The sequence below is a fragment of the Rhinolophus sinicus genome, chromosome 15 (assembly GCF_057876585.1).
Source record: "Rhinolophus sinicus isolate RSI-liver-muscle chromosome 15, RSI-T2T, whole genome shotgun sequence".
NCBI classification, from domain to species: Eukaryota; Metazoa; Chordata; class Mammalia; order Chiroptera; family Rhinolophidae; genus Rhinolophus; species Rhinolophus sinicus.
The window spans coordinates 74,120,355-74,143,821 of NC_142515.1; the positions used below are offsets into that span (position 1 = coordinate 74,120,355).

The window sequence follows — 23,467 nt, forward strand, 5'->3', positions numbered from 1 at the left end:
TGTGGAACACAAATTTAATCCTGTGCTGCCTGAGGTGGCCCAGAATAAATTTGTGATGTATTTTTTCTCTGAGGTTTGCTCCCTTTTTGTTTGGGGATCTGCAGTGCCCCATAACATTGTTGATTTGGGGCCTGGGGCTGGCCCCTCACCCAGTTTTTTTGAATTGGCTTTTTATCTTTATTTGTCTTTGACTTACATTTATTAGCGCAATGTGTGTGTTTTTTTTTGTATTTAGGACAAACATCTGGAGGTTTTTTAACAGGAGCAGCCGCATTTTTTGTGTGTTTTTTTACCGGGACATTGGGCAGTTTGATGTTTTTTTTTTTTTACAAGTAAAACATGCCCCAGAACGATTTTTTGCATTAAGTTTTGTCTGTTGATATAGCACTTTTTTTATAGGTTTTTTTTTAATAGCAGCCGCTATCGCTATGTCTTGGGTAAAAGAGGAGCCCACATCAGTGTACAGGCGAATGTAATCAGATAAGGTTTTTTTTTTTTTTTAATTGGCCTAATAACAGCTTGACATGCCGAGTTGGCATTTTTATAGGCAAGCTGCGTTATAAAGGACTGGGTAGCAATTGACAGCCCAAAAATTTTTTTGGCTGCGGTGGTAAGGCGAGACACAAAATCTTGGAAGGGCTCGTCAGGTTTCTGTTTTATTTGAGATACATGCTCCTCTTTACGGGAGGTATCAGGCAGTATTTGCCATGCATCCTTAGCTGCTACAGAAGTTTGTGCATAGGCGCCCGGGGCAAAACCCGTTTGGTTTTTTAAATTAGCATATATCCCTTTACCTGTTAACATTTTAAAAGTAATGGGAACTCGCCGCAAGGCATTTTGATTAGCCTTTTTTTTGCAATTTTTATAAAATTTTGATTTTTACAAAAGGTAATCGCCCCCAGAAAGGCAGGCATGGGCAATATGTTTTTAATCCTCAGGGGGAGTTGCCTCTCCTGACAAAGCGTCTAAAATTGCCATGGTGAAAGGAGCTATTGGTCTATACTGCACACAAGCCTCTTTTAACTTTTTTATTTTTTTTTATTGAAATGGCTCCCAATGTCGAACTTTGTTTTTTGTTTTTTTGTCAATTTTATCAAAAAGAGGATAGACCCCAAACTGTTTTGTGGACTCGCCTTGCCTATGTGCTTGTTTACAAGCCATTTGAAGTGGGGATCGTACCACAAAAGAGTTAGATCTTGGTTTAAGATATCCTGGTGGAGGCTGCGTGGGCAGGTCCCAAACAGGAGGCTGCAACGGAGGATCCCACATACCAGGGTCCTCAGGAAGCGGGGCAGAAGGATCAAAAGGGGGATTTTCTCTCCCCGGATTTTAAGGATCCTTACAAGAGACTCGTGAGCCTCGAGAACCGTTTTTTTTACTTTTTGAAACCTTAAGCTCTATTAATTGTCTCTGAATCTTTTTTATCTGTTTTGACAAAGTAAGAAGAGCATCAGATGTCGGTTCCTTTTTTTGGGCCATAGCTACGACAGGAGGATATTTATCCCTATCATATTTGGCAGCCTCATCTTTTAATTTTTTTTTATCTCGAGGGCTCAAATTTTTTTATATGTAGTCTGGAAACTTTTGAGCAACCGGCTTTTTGTTAACTTTAAGAACTCCCTCTAACAACTTTGCGCCCCCTCCCTCCTCATCGCCGGCTTGTTTTACTTTTTTTAATTTGCATTTTTTATGTTTAAGGTCCAAACAGTCCCGGATCAAAGTCCACAGTTTAAATGTTCTAATCGGAACCTGTTGAGGCCCGTGGACAGTGTAAAAATCCTTTAATTGTTTTTCCACTTTTTGCCAGGTTTTTAGGCTGACCGTTTGTGTGTTTTTTTTCAGGAAACCACGGGCAGACTTTTTTTATAAAGTCTAAGAATTTATCTAACTGCTCTCGGCTCATACGACTGCTGCGAGCAGCAAGCAGTTTTTTAAGTCCCCTAGCATACAGGTCCTTGCTGGTTGCGTGACCCATCTTATTCCCTGACTCGGCCCTTCTTTCAAACAAAGAAAAACACTCTGATGCCCGTCTGGCCGTGCCCCTCGCGGGACTAAATCTGTCTTGGCTAGAGGCGCTCCGGTATAAACCCCCGGACAGGTGGACTGTAAAGCCCAGTCGCCGTTATGCCGTATGACAGAACCGGAACCGCAGATTGGGGCCCAAGCAAGCTCCGTGACACAAAGTCGTGGAACTATCACTCACTCACACATTTATTCGACCCAGGGGACAGTGCCTTACTCACCGCGCATCCACTGAAATAAGCTCTCTATGAGCTGGGCCCTTGCCACGTGGTGTTCCTCACTATTACCCCTATATTCAGGTCCCCGTTCGGGCGCCACTTGTGGCGTGCCAGCCTCCACGAGTCGTTCAGTACCTGAAAAGGGAAGTGGGAATGAAAGAAGACACTCACACAGTATGATGATGCGATCGATCGGACTCCAGTGATGCTGAAGCGTCGAGTAAAATTACATAGATTTCAGGTGTATAATTCTGTATTACATCATCTATAAATCCCGTTGTGTGTTCACCACCCAGAGTCAGTTCTCCTTCCATTACCATATATTTGATCCCCCTTACCCTCATCTCCCACCCTCCACCCCCCTTACCCTCTGGTAACCACTAAACTATTGTCTGTGTCTATGAGTTTTTGTTTCTTGTTTTTTTGTTGTTTTTGGTTTATATACCACATATCAGTGAAATCTTATTTTTTTTAAGATTTTACTGGGGAAAGGGAACAGGACTTTATTAGAGAACAGTGTGTACTTCTAGGATTTTTTCCGGGTCAAGTTGTCCTTTCAATAGTAGTTGTGGAGGGTGCAGCTCAGCTCCAGGTCTAGTTGCCGTTGTTAGTTTCAGGGGGCAGAGCCCACCATCCCTTGCGGGAGTCGAGGAGTTGAACCTGCAGCCTTGCAGTTGGGAGCCCACTGGCCCATGTGGGAATCGAACCGGCAGCCTTCGGAGTTAGGATCACGGAGCTCCAACCGCCTGAGCCTCTGGGCCGGCCCTTATTTCTTTTTCTTCTCTGATTGCTGTGGCTAGAATTCTAGGTACTGTGTTGAATAAAAGTGGTGAGAGTGGGCATTCTTGCCTTGTTCCTGATCTTAAGGGGAATGGTTTTAGCTTTTCCCCACTGAGTATGATGTTTGCTGTGGGTTTATCATATATGGCCTTTATTATGTTGAGACACGATCCCTCTATTCCCACTTTGCTAAGAGTTTTTGTTTTGTTTTGTTTTGGTTTTTTAATTTTTATTGGGGAATATTGGGGATCAGTGTGTTTCTCCAGGGCCCATCAGCTCCAAGTCGTTGTCCTTCAATCTGGTTGTTGAGGGTGCAGCTCAGCTCCAAGTTCAGTCATCATTTTCTTTCTTTCTTTTTTTTTAAATTAAATTTATTGGGGTGACAATTGTTCATGAAATTACATAGATTTCAGGTGTACAATTCTGTATTACATCATCCATAAATGCCATTGTGTGTTCACCACCCAGAGTCAGTTCTCCTTCCATCACCATATATTTGATCCCCCTTACCCTCATCTCCCACCCCCCACCCCCCTTACTCTCCAGTCACCATTTTCAATCTTAGCTGCAGAGGACGCAGCCCACCATCCCACGTCCCATGCAGGATTTGAGCTGGCAACCTTGTTGTTGAGAGCTCGTGCTCTAACCAACTGAGCCACCTTGTTGTCTTCCATCTAGTTGTGGAGGGCACAGCTCACTGACCCATGTGGGAATTGAACTGGCAACCATTTTGTTCAGAGCTCGCACTCTAACCAACTGAGCCATCCAGCTGCCCCACTAAGAGTTTTTATCATATATGACTGCTGGCTTTTGCCAAATGCTTTTTCTGCATCTATTGATATAGCTGTATGATTTTTATTTTTCATTTTGTTAATATGTATCACATTAATTGATTAGTGGATATTGAGCCAACCTTAAATATCAGGAATGAATCCCAATTCATCGTGGTGTGTGATCTTTTTAATGTATTGCTGAATTCAGTTTGCTAATATTTTGTTGAGGATTTTTGCATGTATGTTCATTAGGGGTGTTGGCTATAGTTTTTTTTGTAATGGCTTTGCCTGGTTTTGGGATCGGGGTGATAGTGGCCTCGTAAAATGAGCTTGGGAGCCTTCCCTTCCTTTAGATTGTTTGGAATAGTTTGAGGAGAATAGGTGATACATTTTTTCTTTTTGAATGGTAAAATTCACCTGTTAAGCCATCTGGTCCAGGACTTTTGTTGTTTTGGAACTTGTTGATTACTGATTTAATTTTGTTGGTAGTAATTCATCTGTTCAGATTTTCTGTGTCTTCTTAATTCAGCCTTGGAAGATTGTGTGCTTCTAGGAATTTATCCATTTCTTCCAGATTGTCTAATTTGGTGGTGTGTAGTTGCTGGTATTATTTTCTTAAATTTTTTTGTATTTGTGTGGTATCTGTTGTCACTTCTCTTCATTTCTCATTTTATTAATTTAGGTCCTCTCTTATTTTTGATGAGCCTGGCTAAAGATTTGTCAATTTGCTTTATCTTTTCAAAAAAAACGGTTCTTGGTTTCATTGATCCTTTGCATTGTTCTTTTGGTCTCTATTTCATTTATTTCCATCTGATCTTTATTATTTCCTTCCTTGTACTCACTGTAGTCTTATTTTACTGTTATTTTTCCAGTTCCCTTAGGTGTAAAGATAACTGTTGATTTGAGATTTTTCTTGTTTCTTTAAGTAGGCCTCCATTGCTATGAATTTCCCTCTTAGGACTGTTTTCGCTGCATCCCATAGATTTTGGGTCATTGTGTTTTCATTTTTGTTGTCTCAAGGTATGTTTTGATTTCTTCCTTGATCTCATTGTTGACCCATTCATTATTCAGTAGCAGGTTATTCACTCTCCATGTGTTTGTGTGTTTTCCAGTTTATTTTTTGTAATTGATTTCTAGTTTTATAGTACTGTGGTCAGAGAAGATGCTTGATATGACTTCAGTCTTCTTATTTATTGGGACTTGTTTTGTGGCCTCGCATTGAGGTCTATCTTGGAAAATGTACCATGTGCACTTAAAAGGAATGTGTATTCTGCTGCTTTGGGGCAAAACGCTCTAAAACCATTGATTTAATCCTTAAGGCCACTGTTTCCATATTGATTTTCTGTCTGGAGGATCTGTACATTGGTGTCAGTGGAGTGTCGAAGTCTGCTGCTATGATTGTTCCTGTTGATTTCTCTCTTTATGTTGTTCAACATCTGTTTTATATATTTAGTTGCAGCTGTGGTGGGTGCATAGATGTTTACTAGGGTTATGTCCTCTTGTTGGATTGATCTGTTTAGTTTTATACAGTGCCCTTCTTTGTCTTTTATTACTGCCTTTGTTTTAAAGTCTATTTTGTCCAATATAAGTATTGCTACTCTAGCTTTTTTGTTGTTCCCATTTGCATGAAATACCTTATTCCATCCTTTTACTTTCAGTCGGTATGTGTCTTTTGATTTGAAGTGGGTTTCTTGTGAACAGCATATGCATGGATCTTATTTTCTTATCCATTCAGCCCCCCTATATCTTCTGACTGGAGCATTTAATCCATTTATATTTAAAGTGATTATTGATAGGTACATAGTTATTGCCATTTTAGTATTCATATTTCTGGTCTTTATTCTTTTAACATTTCCTGCAATACTCACTTGGTGGTAATAAATTCCTTTAGCTAATTTTTTCATGAACATTTGAAGGGTGGAACGCTGCACGGGGATGGCCAGCCAAATGTAGGTGTTCTCACACTACTGCAGTTGTTTTGCTTTTTCCTAAATAAACCCTCTTTTTCGCCAACTACTTATAAAATTGTTTTTGTTCTGCCAACATTTTGGGGTCTTGTCTGCAGTCCAGAGAAGAAAAAACTCTAGTGGCTTCTGAACGGTGAACAAACCAGCTTTGGTGCCTCACAGGGCCAATTGTGGTCGATGCTTTATTTACTCCCCGACTTAGAAGCCTCTGGTGAGTTCTCTCTTGGATCTGAGCCAATGCTTTTGCATTTGTCGCTCTCTGGGTTTTATTTGGGAATTGTTGAAATAAAATGTGTGTGTGTCTGTGTGAATGCGTTAAAGGCCTATTTGTCTATGTTGTCTGAGTATCCATTGTGGTATGTCGGCTTGAATTCTTCAGAAAGCAAGCTGTCCTTTGAGACAAAAAGTGGCCTTCCCCTAATGTCCTTTTGGGGATAGACATTATTTCTACTGAAATTGGACAGTTTTGCCAGTATTAGACTGTGCCGTCTCACTGAGAAAGTGAGAAGAGTGTCACCCAGCGCAGCCTATAACTTAACTCCCTGAGAGTTGGTTATTTCCCTGGAAATGGCTTTCAGCCTTTGGCCTGGTTCTCAGTGATCAGACTGTTCCAGAGCGAGGTGAGCTGGAGACCTGCAGGTTGCTCGAGTTGTGAAGTGTTTAGGGCCCAGTATTGAAAATGGGATCTCTGCTGTCTAAGCCTCTAAAACTGTCTCTCCAACGGAGACATAGGCTGAATATATATATAAAACCTGTGGGAAATTTTTCTGCACGTATTTAACAGATCTCACTAAGAGTAATGTAGAAAATCGTGGCTACTTTGGGGAACTTTGGAAATTCCCAAACTTGATATTCTTAAAACTAAATTGGATAATAACAGTGGTGTGATTAAGAAAGAGAAATGGAATGCCTATTTTGAGTAGCACATTGAGGCTTCCAAACAAGACTATGAACCTAAAGTTGCCCATTTACCAAATAAAGTCTCAACATTCACAAGGGCTGCGAAAATTCAAAAGGAGACAAAACGGCACCGAAACCTCTTGCACTTCCTCTCCAGCACTGCCTTCCCTTGCCCCCACTTCTCCTTTATCTCAAGCTCCACCTCCCTCTCCTCTTGTCTCTCACTCCACTTTCAGCTCATCCCCCAGAGGCACCTTCTCTTGAATCTTCTCCTTTTTCTCCTTCCTCAGAACATGTTAGTACTTTCCCATTTAAAATTAAAGCCTTCTGGAGATCCTAATGAGCCCCACGTCTCCTATATTCCCTGGACTCAAGCTGAGTTAAACGAGCCAATGTAAAGAAATTCCCTAAGGTAACTGAGGACAGTAATAAATTTGCTGAGGAAATTGATATTACTATTCAGGCCCATCCGCCTGGGTTTTCGAATTTGTATCAGCTAATGAATATGTTAGTTGGTGAAGGCCAACCTTGACATTGGATGAGGATTGCCAGATGGGAGTATCCTGATAGACGTTTAAGAAAAGCAGACCTCCAATTATTGGGAGGAAGGCAGGGAACTTGCTCGAAAACTACATGAAGCAATTCCTAAGTCTCCCAACGCCCGAACCTAAGCACCAATTGCAAGGTTTTCTTGGTCTAATAGGCTATTGCTGAAATTGGATGCCAGATCTCTCTAGCGGCAAAACCTTTGTATGTCCTACTAAAGAATGACAGTCCTGACGCAATTTCATGGAAAGGACAGGATGACAGATTTTAAAGCCTTAAAGGAGAATTTAATAAACACCTTCTCTTGGGCATCCTAACTATCAGATTCCCTTTGTCCTTTTTGTGAATGAAAAGGACATGCCCCTGGGGTGCTCATTCAAAAACAAGGGATCAACATGGACCCCAGCACACTAGAGTCAACAACTGGACCCTGTGGCTCGGGGATACCCCTCCCCCCTTTGCCTTAGAACCATTGCGGCTACTGCCCTTTTGGTTAAAGCCACAGAGAAGGTGTCGTGGTTAGATCCCATCTAACCATGGTTGTGACTCATATATTACAAGCTTTCCTGTTTTCTCATCACACCCAGCATCTTTCAGTCCCCTAACTTCCTATGAAATGCATCTGCTAACCACTTTTCATATAACCCTTTCATGTTGTAATAACCTTCACCCAGCTACTTTTCTCTGTTCTTAGAGTGAGGAAGCCCCTCATGACTGTCTGACACTCACAGATCACGTCCTGACTTCTTGTGACGATTTGCAGGAGACTCCTCTAGGTAAAGCTGATCTTTCTTAGTTTACAGATGGTCCATACTTAACAAAATGGAAATGGTAAGTAATGAGCTGGTTATTCTGTCGTAACTCCTCATGGAGGCAGCACCTTTGCCTCTGGCCACTTCAGCACAGCAGGCTGAATGATACCCCCTCACTGCAGCTTGTATTTTAGCCAAGGGGATAACTATCAGCATTTATACTGACAGGAGATACGCCTTTGGAGTAGTTCATGACTTCGTATATGGAAACTTTTTATGTATGGAACACTGTGGTTTCCTTCCCTCCAATGGAGATCAAATTACTAATGTCCCCATGTTCGGGGATATTGGACACTATGGTTTTCTCTGATGCTTTAGCTGTTATTAAGATTCTAGGACATTCTAAACTTGACCCCGGCAAGCTAAAGGAAATCACCTTGCAGATATTTCTGCTATGAAGGCTACCCTTTAAGGCATCAGTAGCTGTCACATCTCTGTCATGATTCAAAGAGATGTTCCTCCAATTGCTAACTTAGAAAAACTGGCCAAAAAAGACCAATAATTGGCTTCAGAAGAAGAAAAACAAGATTGGAAATCCAACAATTGCTGCTTTGGTAAGGAAATAAGCTCTGGTTTGGACCAAGTAACCCAATGCTACCAGAAACTCTAAAATTCCCACTCCTAGCTATATGCATTAAACCACTGGTCCCCTGACAAAATGGTAGCATTCATGGACCAAGATTGGTGGGGAGATATTAACAAGGATGCAAACAGTGCCCACCTTACATGTCCCACCTGTCGAAAGTATAACCCAGGGAAGCCTGTTCACACTGTCCCTGCACAATTTAAATTGCTGAATGGGCCTTTTGAGGTCTGGCAAATAGATTTCATAAAGTTTCCCCCATCTCATGGTTACAAATACGTTTTTGTTATGATGTGTATGTATTCTCACTGGACTGAAGCTTCCCTCGTAGACAAGCTAATGCAGCTACAGTGGCTAAAGTCCTGTTAGAGAAGATTATTCCCGCTTGGTGAACTCCTCTCCAAGACCACAGTGACTGAGCAACCCATTTCACCGGTCAGGTGCTAAAGCAAGTCTGTGCTATTTGGCCAGTTCTACAACATTTTCACTGTGCTTTACCATCCTCAATCTTCAGGTTTAGTTCAATGAGCTAATGGTATTATTAAAATTCAATTGGCAAAAATTGTAGAAACTCTTCAAACACCTTGGCCAAAAGCACTGGCATTAATCCTTTTAGATCTCAGGTCTACCCTTTTCGGACTCCAGCTTTCACCTATCGAGCTAATTACAGTCCACCAGATGCATTTGGCTCCTGGCTCTTATCATTCACAGTTGGTAAAAGGGACATACTTCAATATTGTAAAGGCTTCATTGCTTCTCTTGACAAAATCATGATTGGGTACAACAATCTCTTTTCACAGTGCACTTCAGGGAAATGAAAAACTCACAATCCACACTCCACAACCTGGAGATTTTCTTTACTGGTGTCGTGCAGGAGACCCTGCTCGCTGCGCCATTTGTCATGTGGGACGGCCTGCGGGGTCTCTGCTCCCGCTCCCCATACAAGAACGCAGGATATGGTGAGGCCAAAAAGGAACACCCACGGAGCCATAGGTAGGGGAGTCATACCACTATATTCTCTCTGGCGGCACTGTACTCTCACTGGAGGCTGGATCCACACTGTCCGCAAACCGCCATCCACACTTGCCAGCCCAGTCGCCATCTTCTTGCTAGCCCCCATTTTTCTCTCTCTCTCTAGCGTAGCCACAGCAGTTATATTAGTGGCCAATGGCTCACTGGTTACAGCTGACGGCCAACTAGCCACAGCTGATGGCCATGCAATCACAGTTGGCCATTTACTACCTGAGCCGGCACCTGTCTATGTGAGGCGGAGAGCCTGGAAACTGCTTTCTGGGGCTCTGCCCCCACACCTGGAAAGACACCTCAAAAAGTCTCCCTCCAACCTCATTGGAAGGGCCTTTACTAGATGTGGTGGTCGCACAACAGCCTAACCGTTTGTCCCCTCCTGCCATTCCCTAAGAAAGGAAGGATTGTGGAACTGTGCCTCTTTGGGATTAGAGTTTTATGACTTGTGTCCCCCCACCTGGTCTCCAGAAAGAAGGGTTCGCAGTCAAAGACCAGTAAGATTCCTTAAGGAAGGAACAACTCAAGCCAGACTGGGCCCGTTGAGACCCCTGATGAGCTGCTGTAAAATAAATGGAAAGGAGCCTTGTCTCCCTTCCCCCTTGCTTGAGAAAAGCAGCTGCTGACTCTTGCTGCTCCCTCTCAGCTAATTGTGAGAGAAGTCCATTAGAGCGATAAGATCTCGCCCTCACTGCTCAGCTCATGGAATGGCTCATCGAGGGAGACTTTCTCCCCTCCGGGAGGTGCATACCACACCTTAGATAGACTATATACTTCGGTTGCTGTGGGACCTACAATTGGGCTCAAAAAGCATTTTTTAAATTTTGCAAGAGTTTCACAGGCCGTGCCTAAAATCACGTGATTCCTTTGTTTGTAATCAATAAATACCCCTGTCAACTCTATTCGGTCTCTTGAGGCTGCGAGTCCCTTGGTCCTCTGTGATTTAACTGTGTATGAGTCTCTGTCTCTTTATTATAGTTTAACCCTTGTGGGGGCAGAGCCCCAGAAAGAAGTTTCCAGGCTCTCGGCCTCACATAGAAAGGTGTTGGCTCAGGTAGTAAATGGCCAACTGTGATTGCATGGCCATCAGCTGTGGCTAGTTGGCCGTCAGCTGTAACCAGTGAGCCATTGGCCACTAATATAACCGCTGTGGCTACGCTAGCAGAGAGAGGGAGAGAGAGAAAGAATGGGGGCTAGCGAGAAGATGGTGGCTGGGCTGGCAAGTGTGGATGGCGGTTTGCGGACAGTGTGGATCCAGCCTCCAGTGAGAGTATAGTGCCGCCAGAGAGAATATAGTGGTATGACTCCCCTACCTATGGCTCCGTGGGTGTTCCTTTTTGGCCTCACCATATCCTGCGTTATGAGGGGAGCGGGACCAGAGACCCTGCCGGACTCCCTGCACGACAACCCTCGCCGCCTCCCTCGCCTTCCCACGGCTTGTGTTGTGCAGGTCGCAACAACTAGATATCCTTGACTAACCCCTGTGCTGCTAAACTGCAGGGAGTAACTCTTGGATATACTTGTCACCTAAAGAAGGTGACACCTGATTGGAACTGCACACTGTGTGATGATCTGAAACTACACCTGTCAAAAATTAAAGCAGGTGGCCTCTGAAGGAAATAAATTGCCACACGACTGAATCCCCCTGCACAGCTCTTCTTACTACTGATTCTTACTTCATCTTTCTCTTTTCCATGGAAGGAATGTGCCATCGTTCGCATTTACTATGCTACTGTGAAAGAGGGGGAACCTTTGTGATCGTTGAACCTGTTATCCAGAACTTTGATCTACTAAGATAATAACGGTCTTTGTTTCATTATCCACAGGCTTGAACTTTTGGGATAAATCTGTCAAATAGACTATGTTATGTTGTTCTAATCCTGTTTTAAATTCTTATTGTTATTAAGCTCTGCACCTGCTGTCTGTTGACCCTGGACACGAGCTGTTCCCCAGCCACACACTTTCCTTGTGATGTGAGAGATGACACCCAGAAGTCCTTCCTGACATCGAGGGATAAAAAGAGTGAAGACAGAAGAACCGACTGTTGATCAATGATGCTTTTGGAGAAGGATCTTGATCAGAAGGTGGGAATGAGAAACGTGAACTTGGAAATTACTGAAATTAATCAGGCTAGGAGGTGTGTGGATAGAGCTGGGCTCCTTGAATTGTATGGCCCTAACTTCCTATTCATAAAACTCTATGGCTCTAACTTCCTGTCTCCCTGCCACATATGTACATATATAGCCACCATCTTGGCGTAAGGCAGAATGTGCACGTGGCTCGCTGGGGCTGCATGTTCTCATGCTGCTGCAGGACTTTTCCCTTTTCCCTAAGAAAGCCTTTTGGTGACGGACTACCTAGTCGATGTTATTGTTCAGTTGACAAGGCAAATCCATAGCAACAGAAAGTATCTTAGTGATGGCCAGGAGGTAGGGGTGTCATGGTATTCTGTCCTATAAATTTGTTTGTAAAAGTGGAAATACGCTTCACAGTTTCACATGTAAAACTCTGGTGTTTGTATAGTCACAAAGCTGTAGAACAACACTACAATGTAAATAAGGAAATGCAGCCTGTCATATATTGACATTTTCTGGGGACTGACTGAAACATGATCTGACAAATTTCCTTGCAGCAAAATGCACCCCCGAAAATTCTAGCCTCTCACAACTGTGTCTGTGCTGAGAGGAGTCTCGTGCAGGCGGGGGCGAGGGTTCCCACTGTCCACAGAGCACTGTGGATGCTTACCGTAAGCACCTAGGTGGGGGTATAGATGTAGGACTGACCCTCCAGACGTCAAAGATCATAGATTAAAACCAAACCATCGTTACACATACTTAGGTCACTGTCAAGTGTCTTGGCCTAGAATTAACCACTTGTCGTTAGCAGTGCGTGACAAGAATTCACGAGAATCTACAACGTGGGAGAGCAAGAGAGCTTTATTGAAAAGTCAGCAGAGAAAGAGAGTTCTGTTTGGAACTGGCAAAAGGGGTTTTGCCAGAGAAGCCTGATAGAAAGAGCTGCTCAGACCGTAGGGTAAGAGAGACACTGGCAGGAGAAATCTGCCAGGGCAAAGTCTCATGGAGATGGCTGTGCTGATGAGAAGGAGGGCTGGGGTTTATATTTTCCCATTCAGGATGTAGGGTGCTTGTCAGCATGCAGGGGGGCTGCATTACAATTGTCGTGTCCTGGGAACTGTCCTCTTCCAATCTATGGTGGATGTCTGCTGCAGGGTGTTGCGGTTGCAATTGGGAACTGTTCTGTTCCCACCTATGATGGATGTAAGATGCTTGGCAGCCTGCAGGTGCAGTGCTAGCCAGGAGATTCAGAGCCAAGTGGTTAATTTTTAAGCTCTTTCCTGATAACTCACAAACTCGCTCCTGTTAACTCTTTACTTGTCTCATCAGTGAATGTTTCTAAAGGGAACGGATCCACGGTGACCATACCACCAGCCCACACCTGACCTTGTATGTCACCAGGCCTTCTGTCCATTCGGTGAAAAGAGGTGATTTGTGGGAATACTAAGTAGGGACCTCCTAGTTCAGGAGCAAGACTCAGCAGGGACGACTGGCCTGTGGGTTGATGCCTGGTCAACCCTACACTAAGCTCGTTTTTTTCTGCACCCTCCTTACTGGTCTATACTGGTCTCCAGAAAAGGTGGGGCAGAGAAAGGCTAATGATCAGAAAAGGATTTTCTGCAGCATTCCTCCAAGTGAACTCACTGTCTGCCCTTCATTCAGGACCCATGGGACTGCACTTCTGTTCAATCAGGTAATACTGGGTGGAGACCCGAGACAGATCATGAATACTGGGCGGGTTACCAGGGAACTACCAACCCAAGTGTTCAAGAAGAAGCTTGAAGTCTGTCCAATCAGGGCCCTGTGCGTGCCGAGCTCTTGTCCAATGAGACTCTCCGGCTGGGCGAGTGACGTGTCTTCCGTCTAATCAGAGATCGGGTTCTTAGTGCGCCGTCCAGTCATATTGATGGGGCGGGTGCATTGTGCGCTCTGAGGTCGTTCGTTTCGGAGCCACAGATCTTGTTCTTTCCCATACCGGCGCCGTTCCCGGTCTCTACTTCCTGTGCTCTCAGCTACCGGGCTGGAGGGGCAGAAAGTAGGACGCGGAGAGCCTGGAGTGGCGCGTGGAGATGGTGAGTGCGCGCGCGGTCGGCCATGGCTCCAGATGGGTAGGGGCTGCTTTCAAAACAGACTGGAAGCTGACACGGGTGGGATCTCCCAGCGCCTCACGGGTCTGACCTGAGATGCCCCCTTCGACCTCAGGGTGGGATCCCGTCCCCATGTGTGTGTCTAGGGGGTTCCGACCCGAGTCTCCTTGCTCGGCGAGGTTCCGCTGCCCCGTCCCGTCGCTCCGTGGGAGTTGGGGGTGCTGACCCAAGTCTGCGGCTTGGTTGTGGGTTGGAGGGGTGGTGGGACCACCGCCGGATGCGGTGGCCCGGGACTGGTGGGGGCGGTGTAGGGACAAGGTCTGATCTCAGAACTGTGTCCGTGTCTGAAATGTGGACGAAAAACAGCCTAAGAGAAAGCTTACGAGAGTTTATTTGAGCCAAACTGACAATTGCTGGGGAAGAAAAATCTCAACGGATTGAGAAAATGCTCTGCGAAATGGTGGTTTGCAGCTTATTTAATACATAGAATCAAAGGAGGAGGGTTACATGAAATCCATTGGTGATAGATTAAGGGGGTGGGAGAACGCAAAGCGGGCAATCTGTGGAATTGGATAAAAATAAATTGGAGAGATTGGTACTTCTTTCACGTAGGTGGTATAGGATAGGTACTAGTTCTCATAGAGATGTTAGTCAAGAGACGAGATTCATAATGAGGGATTCTGTACTTTCCTGTTCTGGTGGGGATGGGGGGCCGAAGGGATTACTGACATTCCAAGGATGTCATCTTAGGTGCAAAAACACGATAGACAGGCCCCCTTAGAGGCACAGATTAACTTTATGAAGGGAGCTAAAGATGTGACTTCCCACCATGGCCCACTGAATTAGGCCTTTTTTATGCTCACGCCATCTTATGTGGTTATTTTCAGTCTCCTGAGCTTGTGGCCCCTTAATATGTGGCCCCTTTTCGGTCCACAGAGATCAGACAGAAAAGGGCTTTTCTGGGTAGGAGGGTGAACAGGGAGGCGGTTGACAGGGACCATCGCCCGTGTGCTGAGCAGGTTCTCACCTCTGGTCAGCAGGGTCTGGTGCATCTCAGTGCTTGTTCAGACCTGGGGCTGGCAGGGAGGACAGAAGGCTGAGGAAAGCTTAGATTTAAAAATGCGGTATTGTGATCACTTGGTCAAGCCCGTGGATTATGAAAATTCCAACTTCCGTGAGACTTTCATTTAAAGGAATTACTGCAAGGGTCTCAAGAACTGGGCAGCAAGGTATTTCCTTTGAGAGACAGGAGTCAACAAAACTGGAAGGACCGACCAGGTGGGGTTGGGATGGCAGGCCCCGAGGCCACCTTGTTCTCAGGGGCTGGGTGAACGTGGGCCAAAGTTCAGGACTGTGGGGTTAGTAAAGAAGCTGAAGCAACATTTGTTCAACAAGCATTTGCTCTGGTCACTGCAGACATGCAGTTCACCTCGTCAGAGGAAGCACAGAAGTGATGGGGGAGGGGCAGTGGGTAGGCCCTGGCCTTGTCCTTGGTAAACAGTGGAGGCAGCTGTGAGTCTTACCTGAATTGAATGGGAAGTGGGGTTCCTGCAGAGTTCCCTTTTCTAGAACAAAAGGGAGGGGCATTTCACCCACATCAGTGATTCCAGGAGCACAGGGCTCAGAGGATTCAGCATTGTCACCTGACACCTGTGAGCGGCCTCCCTGTGTCCAGCTCAGCTTTGATGACTTTCCCTCATTCCGGGCTCCGGTTTCGGCTGATGTAAAACGACTGGATTCTTTTTGTCTACTTCTTAGTGAGGGTGGTAATTGTTTTGGCTGTTCGCTCGCGGGTTGTAGAAAGAAGATTTATTAAAGTAAGAGGAGGGCCGGCTGGGCAGCCTGCTGGAGACTACTGCAACCAATGCCTCGAGTCTGCGTTTGGTCTCAAGTTTATATTTTCTAACCAGGATGTAAATTGCTTCGGCCTCTGGTGGAATTTTCTGTTGAGGTCAGCTTTGTCCATTGGGGTGGCGGAAGGTGCAGTTGAAGTGGTTATTTGCAACCTTTGCCTGTGTTATGTAGATTTTAGTTGGAGCCAGGAGTGGATCCCATACAGATGCAAAACTTGTCCCAAGTCACTGACCAGCCCTAGGGTGAAGTAAATAGAAACTTGAAGCCACTATGCATAGTAAATGTAGAGCAAGCAGAATCCTTAAGGCCTGCCTTAAAGGAAGTGGAGAAAGAAAAGCTTTCAAAAAGTCCCAACATTTGGTGTCGCCCTGTGGCTTAGGTGGTTGGAGCTCCATGCTCCTAACTCCGAAGGCTGCCGGTTCGATTCCCAAATGGGCTAGTGGGCTCTCAACAGCAAGATTGCCGGTTCAACTCCTCGAGTTCCACAAGGGATGGAGCGCTCCCTGCAACTAAGGTTGACAACACACGGCACCTTGAGCTGAGCTGCCGCTGAGCTCCCGGATGGCTCAGTTGGTTGGAGCATGTCCTCTCAACCATAAGGTTGCCGGTTCGACTCCCACAAGGGATGGTGGGCTCCGCCCCCTGCAACTAGCAATGGCAACTGGACCTGAAGCTGAGCTGCGCCCTCCACAACTAAGACTGAAAGGACAACAACTTGAACCTGAACGGCACCCTCCACAACTAAGATTGAAAGGACAACTTGACTTTGGGGAAAAAAAAGGTCCTCGAAATACACATTGTTCCCCAATAAAGTCCTGTTCCCCTTCCTCAATAAAAATCTAAAAAAACACATAAGTTACACTTATTAAATCAAATTATATCAAAGATCCTTGAACAAAAGAGAACATGTACCGTGTTTCCCCGAAAATAAGACCAGCTCTTATATTAATTTTGGCTCCTTTAGGGCTTATTTTTAGGGGATGTCTTATGTTTTCATGTACAGCTATCTACATTTATTAAAATACAGTCATGTTATCTTCTTCTGGAACATCGTCATAACGTACTAAATGGGTCTGTCTGGCTGACGGTCTTAACTGGGGTTAATTTTCGGGGAAACACGGTATAGTGCCACCATTACAATCTCCCTGTCTTAAGAGTAACAGTCCTGGGTCTTTGCTCTTCTCACTTTTGTTATTCTGAGTCTGAACCACAGGTGGAGCTGTGGAAAACTGTCTCCGATACAGAAAATACCATATTTTTCCATTAGAATTGGGAGACTTGCACACAGCAGTTCCACACTTTCATGGGAGGAGGATTGAGTTTAGGATTAAAACATTGATAAAAACCATAGCGACTCAGATGCAGGGTTCAGAGTGTGTGAGCCTGTGATCCTGTCCCACTTCCTGCTAATAACTGGGCCTCACAGGTTTATGCAGATCTCACTAAATGGGACTTGGGAAACTGACTTGTGTTCAATTCTGATTAGTTGATTTACAGTTCCTTACCTGAAGTTAGTACTGAACTGACACCTGTTTTCTGAAAGAGCTAAGCAGTTTCCTATTCTTTTAAACCATAAAGGTGCCCTAGAATGGCTTCCCCCACTTTATCCTTTGTGGATGGAAAAGGGGGCCACATGTTAAACCTGACAAGCTCAAGAGACTGAAAATAACCACATAAGATGGTATGAACATAAAAATTCCTAACCAAAGTGGGCCATGGCAGGAAGTCACATCTTTAGTCTGTAGCTTCCTTGACAAAGGTCAGTCTATATCTTAAGTGAGCCTGTCTATTGTCTTTTTGAGAATAACATGCCCTTGGAATGTCAGTAATCCCTTTTTCTGGACCAGAGCTGGAAGCTATAGAATTCCTCATTATTATTCTAGTCTCCTGATTACCATCTCTATGTGCTGTAAAATTGAATTATTAAATGTAATGTACTTATCTGTGTAAAATTATTACCTGTCTCTTCAATTTACTTTTATACAATCCCAGAGATTTCCCTGCTTTCCTTTCTCCCACTGCCTTAATCTACCAATAGTGGATTTTATGTAACCCTCCTTCCTCTGATTCTACATATAAAATAAGCTGCAATCTGCCATTTTACGGAGCAGTTTCTCTACCTGTTGAGATTTTGCTTCCCAGCAATTGTCGTCAGTTTGGCTCAAGTAAACTCCTGTAAGCTTTCTCGTAGGCTGAATGTTTTTTCGTCAACTTTGAACACAGGTGGAACTGGTGATTCTGCGGGTCCCTTGTGCTACCTTTGTGACCCCCAGTGCTTAAGCAGGTGCATCACTTGGGTGGGGAGAAGCTGTACCCAAAGCAGGTCCTGTGTGGGAGTTGAAGGCAGGTGCAGGTGGCCTCCAACCTTCAGAATCACCCAGAAGGAGCTGGTGATGCTGAGAGAAGCTACAGAGCCTCGGAAGGGGGACCCACCTGCACATGGGCTGGGCAGTTTGCCCCCTCTGAAGCTGTTTCCAACCGGATGGTTCATTTTTGCATTCAGATTTAATAATAATAATAGTAATAATAATAATATGAACACCTGTGGCCTCACTGCCCAGGTGAACAACTAGGCCCTGGGCAGTTGTTCGCATCCCTGTCTTCCGGGTGCTTCTGCAATGTCTTGTCTCCCTCTCGCGGCCACCGCTGTCCCTGCTCTGTTACTCTTCATACCTTTGTCACTTATCATTCATCACCCAGCAGTGTGTGGTTTGATTTTGCCTCTTACATTTCCAGTGAGTGACTATTACCATCAGTACACCAGTATTGTCACACAGAGGCTTCTCTGTGATTCTCAGCCCCCGTCTGTGTCACACGTGCTGATGTTGATGTCTCAGGCTCAGTCCCCGTTTACTCACCCATTCAGTACTGTGTGCCATGGGTGCTGTCAAGTGTGTTTCACATTAACAAGGCTAAAATGCATTCTGCGACCGGCCCAGTGGCTCAGGTGGTTGGAGCGCTGTGTTCCTAATGCCGAGGTCACCGGTATGATTCCCACATGGGCCAGTGAGCTGCGCCCTCTACAGCTAAGATTGTGAACAAGGTCTGTCCCTGGAGCTGAGCTGCAGTGAGTAGCAGAGGTTGGCGTGAGATTCTGGGCTACCATGTGCTTCCATGAGTGGCGGTGGCCAGCAGCCATCGTGAACAGCGGGCATCCGGCGAGAGCTGCTGTGAGCGGCCGACCATCGACCGACTATCTCAGCTGGGGTGGGGGTCGGGGGAGCACAGTGCAAGGTTCATAACACCAGCATGGGCCAGGGAGCTGTGTCCTACACAACTAGACTGAGAAACAATGGCTTGAATCCGAGTGGGAGGGCGAGGTGGAAGAAAGGGGGGAAAATAAAATAAAATACAAATTTATGAGGAAATTAAAAAAAAACAACAACAGGGGTTCTGGGGTTTGTCTCCAAGTGCAAATTGCATCTTAAGTTTCTGCAGTAAAGAGGCAAATTGTGGGTTTGTAGATTATGGACAAATTTAAATTTACTAGGAAATAATTGTGGAAGGTGTGAATTGACTCCCCCCAAATACCTTTCCTTCCTAGGTATTCATTCTATCACATAATTGCCAGGATCTAAATCACAAACTTTATTTTTGTCCTTCTGATATGTGACCTAGATGTGATGTTTCATCTTTGAAATAGTTTTGGTCGCCTTTGATCACTTGTGTGTTTACTGGTTTCTGGTGTTTTCTGAGGTACTTGGGGCAGGGGTCCATTTTCATGTGTAGACACTGTGCACATTTTCTCTGCAGTGTGGTTGTCTTTTCACTCTCTTTACTCTGCTGGTGAATGGACTCTTAATACTTTATCCGTCCTTGTCCTTTGGAGCTTATTCTTTTTTTCCTTCTATAAGAAAACTCTGTACTGGGAAGTCATAGGACACTCAACTCCAGCTGGTTCTGAAAGTGTTCTACATTTAAGTCTGCATCAGGTTGGTTATTTTACATGAAGTCGATGACAGGGACATTCACTGTCCCCTGTCACTAACCGTTCCTCATCCCCCATGTGTTACAGTGTCCACCATCCCCACCCCAGAGCAATGCCTGCTCTGGCAGAGATTCAGGCCCCACAAAGGGTCCCATGTCACAGACTCCTAGTCTTATCCATGGGTCCCTCCTCCTGCTGTGCTGAGCTGTCCCCGTCACTCTTTTTTTTTTCTTTTTCTTTTTTTTTTTTATTGGGGAAGGGGAACAGGACTTTACTGGGGAACAGTGTGTACTTCCAGGACTTTTCTCCAAGTCAAGTTGTTGTCCTTTCAATCTTAGTTGTGGAGGGTTCTGTTCAGCTTCAAGTTGTTGTCCTTTCAATCTTAGTTGTGGAGGGCGCAGCTCAGCTCCAGGTCCAGTTACCGTTGCTAGTTGCAGGGGGCACAGCCCACCATCCCTTGCGGGAGTCGAACCAGCAACCTTGTGGTTGAGAGGACGCGCTCCAACCAACTGAGCCATCCGGGAGCTCAGCGGCAGCTCAGCTCAAGGTGCTGTGTTCGATTTTAGTTGCAGGGGGCACTGCCCACAATCCCTTGCGGGACTCGAGGAATTGAACTGGAAACCTTGTGGTTGAAAGCCCACTGGCCCATGTGGGAATCGAACCGGCAGCCTTCGGAGTTAGGAGCACGGAGCTCTAACCGCCTGAGCCACCGAGCCGGCCTGCTGTCCCCATCACTCTTGTAACTGAAGTCTGTCCACCTGGTTCTGTAGAGAACATGGCTATTCTTAGACATTTGCTTTCTCTTTATTTTTAAGTAGCAGTTTTTCATAAATTGAAAATCAAATAACCCCATGGTGGTTTTGAACATAATGTTATTCTATTAAAATTGTGCATTAATTGGGAGAGTTAATATCATGGTGGCATTGAGCTTGCAGTCAGAGAACATGTGCCATCTTTCTATTTCTGTGAACTTGATGTCTTTCAATAAGGTTTTATGATTTTTCATTGTGATCGTTCTGTATCCTTCATTAGACATTGAATTGGAGAAACCTTGAATTCTCCTCCTGTGTCTTTCTCCTTTACTTTCATGTAGAAACTTCAGTTCTGACAGCTTTGGTCACTAGATAATGGAGCGTTTCCTCACAGCAAGCAGTGCTGTGACACCAGCCAGGGGTCCTAGTGTTTGTGTCAATTCTGACACTAGATAGTAGAGTTCATCAGTGGGGTTAATTAATTACTAGGTTGGTGCAAATGAAATTGCAGTTTTTGCATTGTTGGAATTTGCCATTTGATATTGGAATACATTCTTAAATAAATGTGGTTATGTTATACATCATTTTAATGCACATTTCTCGCTTTATGTTTTTTTGCTAATGACTTATTACTTGCCACTTATTTTATATTTATTTTAGACTATGGAAATGATGTTAGACAAAAAGCAAATTCGAGTGATTTTCTTATTTGAGTTCAAAAGGGGTTATAAAATAGCAGAGACAACTCGCAACATCAACAACACATTTGGCAGTGCTGGTTCAAGAAGTTCTGCAAAGGAGTCTAGAGCCTTGAAGACGAGGAGTGTAGTGGCCGCCATGGGAAGTTGACAACGACCAATTGAGAACAATCATCGAAGCTGATCCTCTTACAACTACACGAGAAGTTGCCGATGAACTCTCAACATCGTCCATGCTACAGTCTTTCAGCATTGGAAGGAAATTGGAAAGGTGAAAAGCTCGATTGGTGGGTGCCTCATGAGCTGAGTGAAAATCAAGAAAATTGGCATTTTGAAGTGTCCTCTTATTCTATGTAACAATAACGAACATTTTTTGATCGGATTGTGACGTGCGACAAACTGATTTTTTTTTTTACGCTAACCAGCGCCGACCAGCTCAGTGGTTGGACCGAGAAAAAGCTCCAAAGCACTTCCCAAAGCCACATTTGTACCAAAAAAAGGTCATGGTCACTGTTTGGTGGTCTGCTGCTTGTCTGATCCACTAGTTTTCAGAATATGGCGAAACCACATCTGAGAAGTACGCTCAGCAAATCGATGCGATGCACCAAAACCTGCAACGCCTGCAGCCAGAATTGGTCAACAGAAAGGGCCCAATTCTTCACGACAACGTCCAACCGCACGTTGCACAACAAACGCTTCAAAAGTAGAATGAATTGGGCTACGACGTTTTGCCTCATCTGCCATATTCACCTGACCTCTTGCTAACCGACTACCACTTCTTCAAGCATCTCGGCAACTTTTTGCAAGGAAAATGCTTCCACAACCAGCAGGATGTAGAAAATGCTTTCCAAGAGTTCGTGGAATCTTGAAGCATGGATTTTTATGCTACAGGAATAAGAAAGTTATTTGTTGTTGGCAAAAATGTGTTGATTGTAGTGGTTGTTATTAATAAAGATGTGTTTGAGCCTAGTTATAATGATTTAAAATTCACGGTCAGAAACCAGAATTACTTTTGCACCAACCTAATATTAACCCATTTCCCACCTCTGTGCCCTCCCCACGGGGTGTGATTAGGTCCAAATAGTCCATCCTTCTAATATTTGGGTTTTCTGGTGACAGCCCCTCCGAGTCCTCTCATTAGAACAAAAAGTGATGTTAGTGCTGTTATCATTTAGAAAATTACAGAGGTTTTAGGACCTTATGCCAAAATCCAAGGGCGAACACATATAGTATTACATCAGAAAGGTACAGTAAAAAGAAATTTGGAATAAGTTGGAGGTTCTCATCAGAACTGGTTTTAATAGTGTAGGTTATGTTTAAAAATTTCTCTTAACTGCTGTGGGTAGTGATTGAAAATGAATTGTGATTTCTTTTTATAGCGTCATAGCATTCTGGAAACTCACTGAAAATTGTATTCTGTCCTTGTTCTCTACAGATCTTCCATAATAATTCTTTGTGATTTGAATATGGGCAACTTGTTTTTCTGTTATTATTCTTGTGTGTTTGTCTCCAGTGACTCCAGATGTAGACTCTACGAGGAGAGAGGTTCGGGCCTCCGTGTTTTACCTACTGTGGGATTTTCGTCAGTGAACATGTCTTTCTCACGTGTCCTTTCTCAGACTCTGCAGGGTCCCACCCATTCCTCAGCTGATAAAGGATGTTGTGGGGACGCCCATGGACTAGGACACACATGTTCTTTATCTATTCAAGTGTTGTGACATTTTCCCTTTAAGGTGCTATTGTGACAAATTATAACTGGTTTCATCGTGGTTAACCGTTCAATACAGTGTATGTAGAAAGTGCACAAGCAACTGCACAGCCACCTACACAACCTGAAGTAACCGTCCTGTAAGGACAGCCAGGCCAGACCTGGACCAGGCCTCACACCAGACACCCCACACAGGGCTCCCCAGGTGGATGACACGTGTGCTCCCCGAAATCAGTAGATTTGTTCCTGCATGTTTTCTTTTGAGTTCAGATGGCATCACACCAGATGTTCAATTATGTGTCAGTTTTCTGTGATTCACAGCTCTGTACCTTCCCATGCAATGGTGGCTCTCTCACTTGTGTTGTTCCCTAGTGTCCTCTGGTGGGACTGGATCATTTTCTTTTATTGATTCTGTCGCTACTGTACACATGGGTGGCTTCAAGGTTTACTAATACGACAAGTGCTTCTAAGCACAGTATTGCGTATCTTGTGTTTTGGGTGTTGTAAGCTCATCTTCTCAACATTTCCCACACAGGGTCCATCCTCCCCCAAAGCCATGTTCCATGTGTGCCCTGGTGTTCTGTGGTTGTCCTCTGTGGCTGCATCCGCCCTGATCCTCATAGGAAATGTGTTTGGACAAGACGACGATGCCACAGGAACCAAGAGGATAAGAAAACAGTTCTCAATCTGGGGAGATCGAGGCAGCTGTGAGCTCTTGCAGGAGGCTCGGGGAGAGCTGAG

General features: G+C 44.7%; 1 protein-coding gene across 1 annotated transcript in view; it reads left to right on the forward strand.

Annotated features, from left to right (window-relative positions):
- LOC148755222 (uncharacterized) overlaps window positions 1-23,467 on the forward strand; it is a 47,619-nt gene that overhangs the window by 17,200 nt on the left and 6,952 nt on the right. The window contains exon 2 of the mRNA XM_088792253.1: window positions 11,532-11,708. Coding sequence (XP_088648379.1) covers window positions 11,676-11,708 — 33 coding nt within the window. The 5' untranslated portion in view covers window positions 11,532-11,675. The remainder of the gene's footprint in view (window positions 1-11,531; window positions 11,709-23,467) is intronic.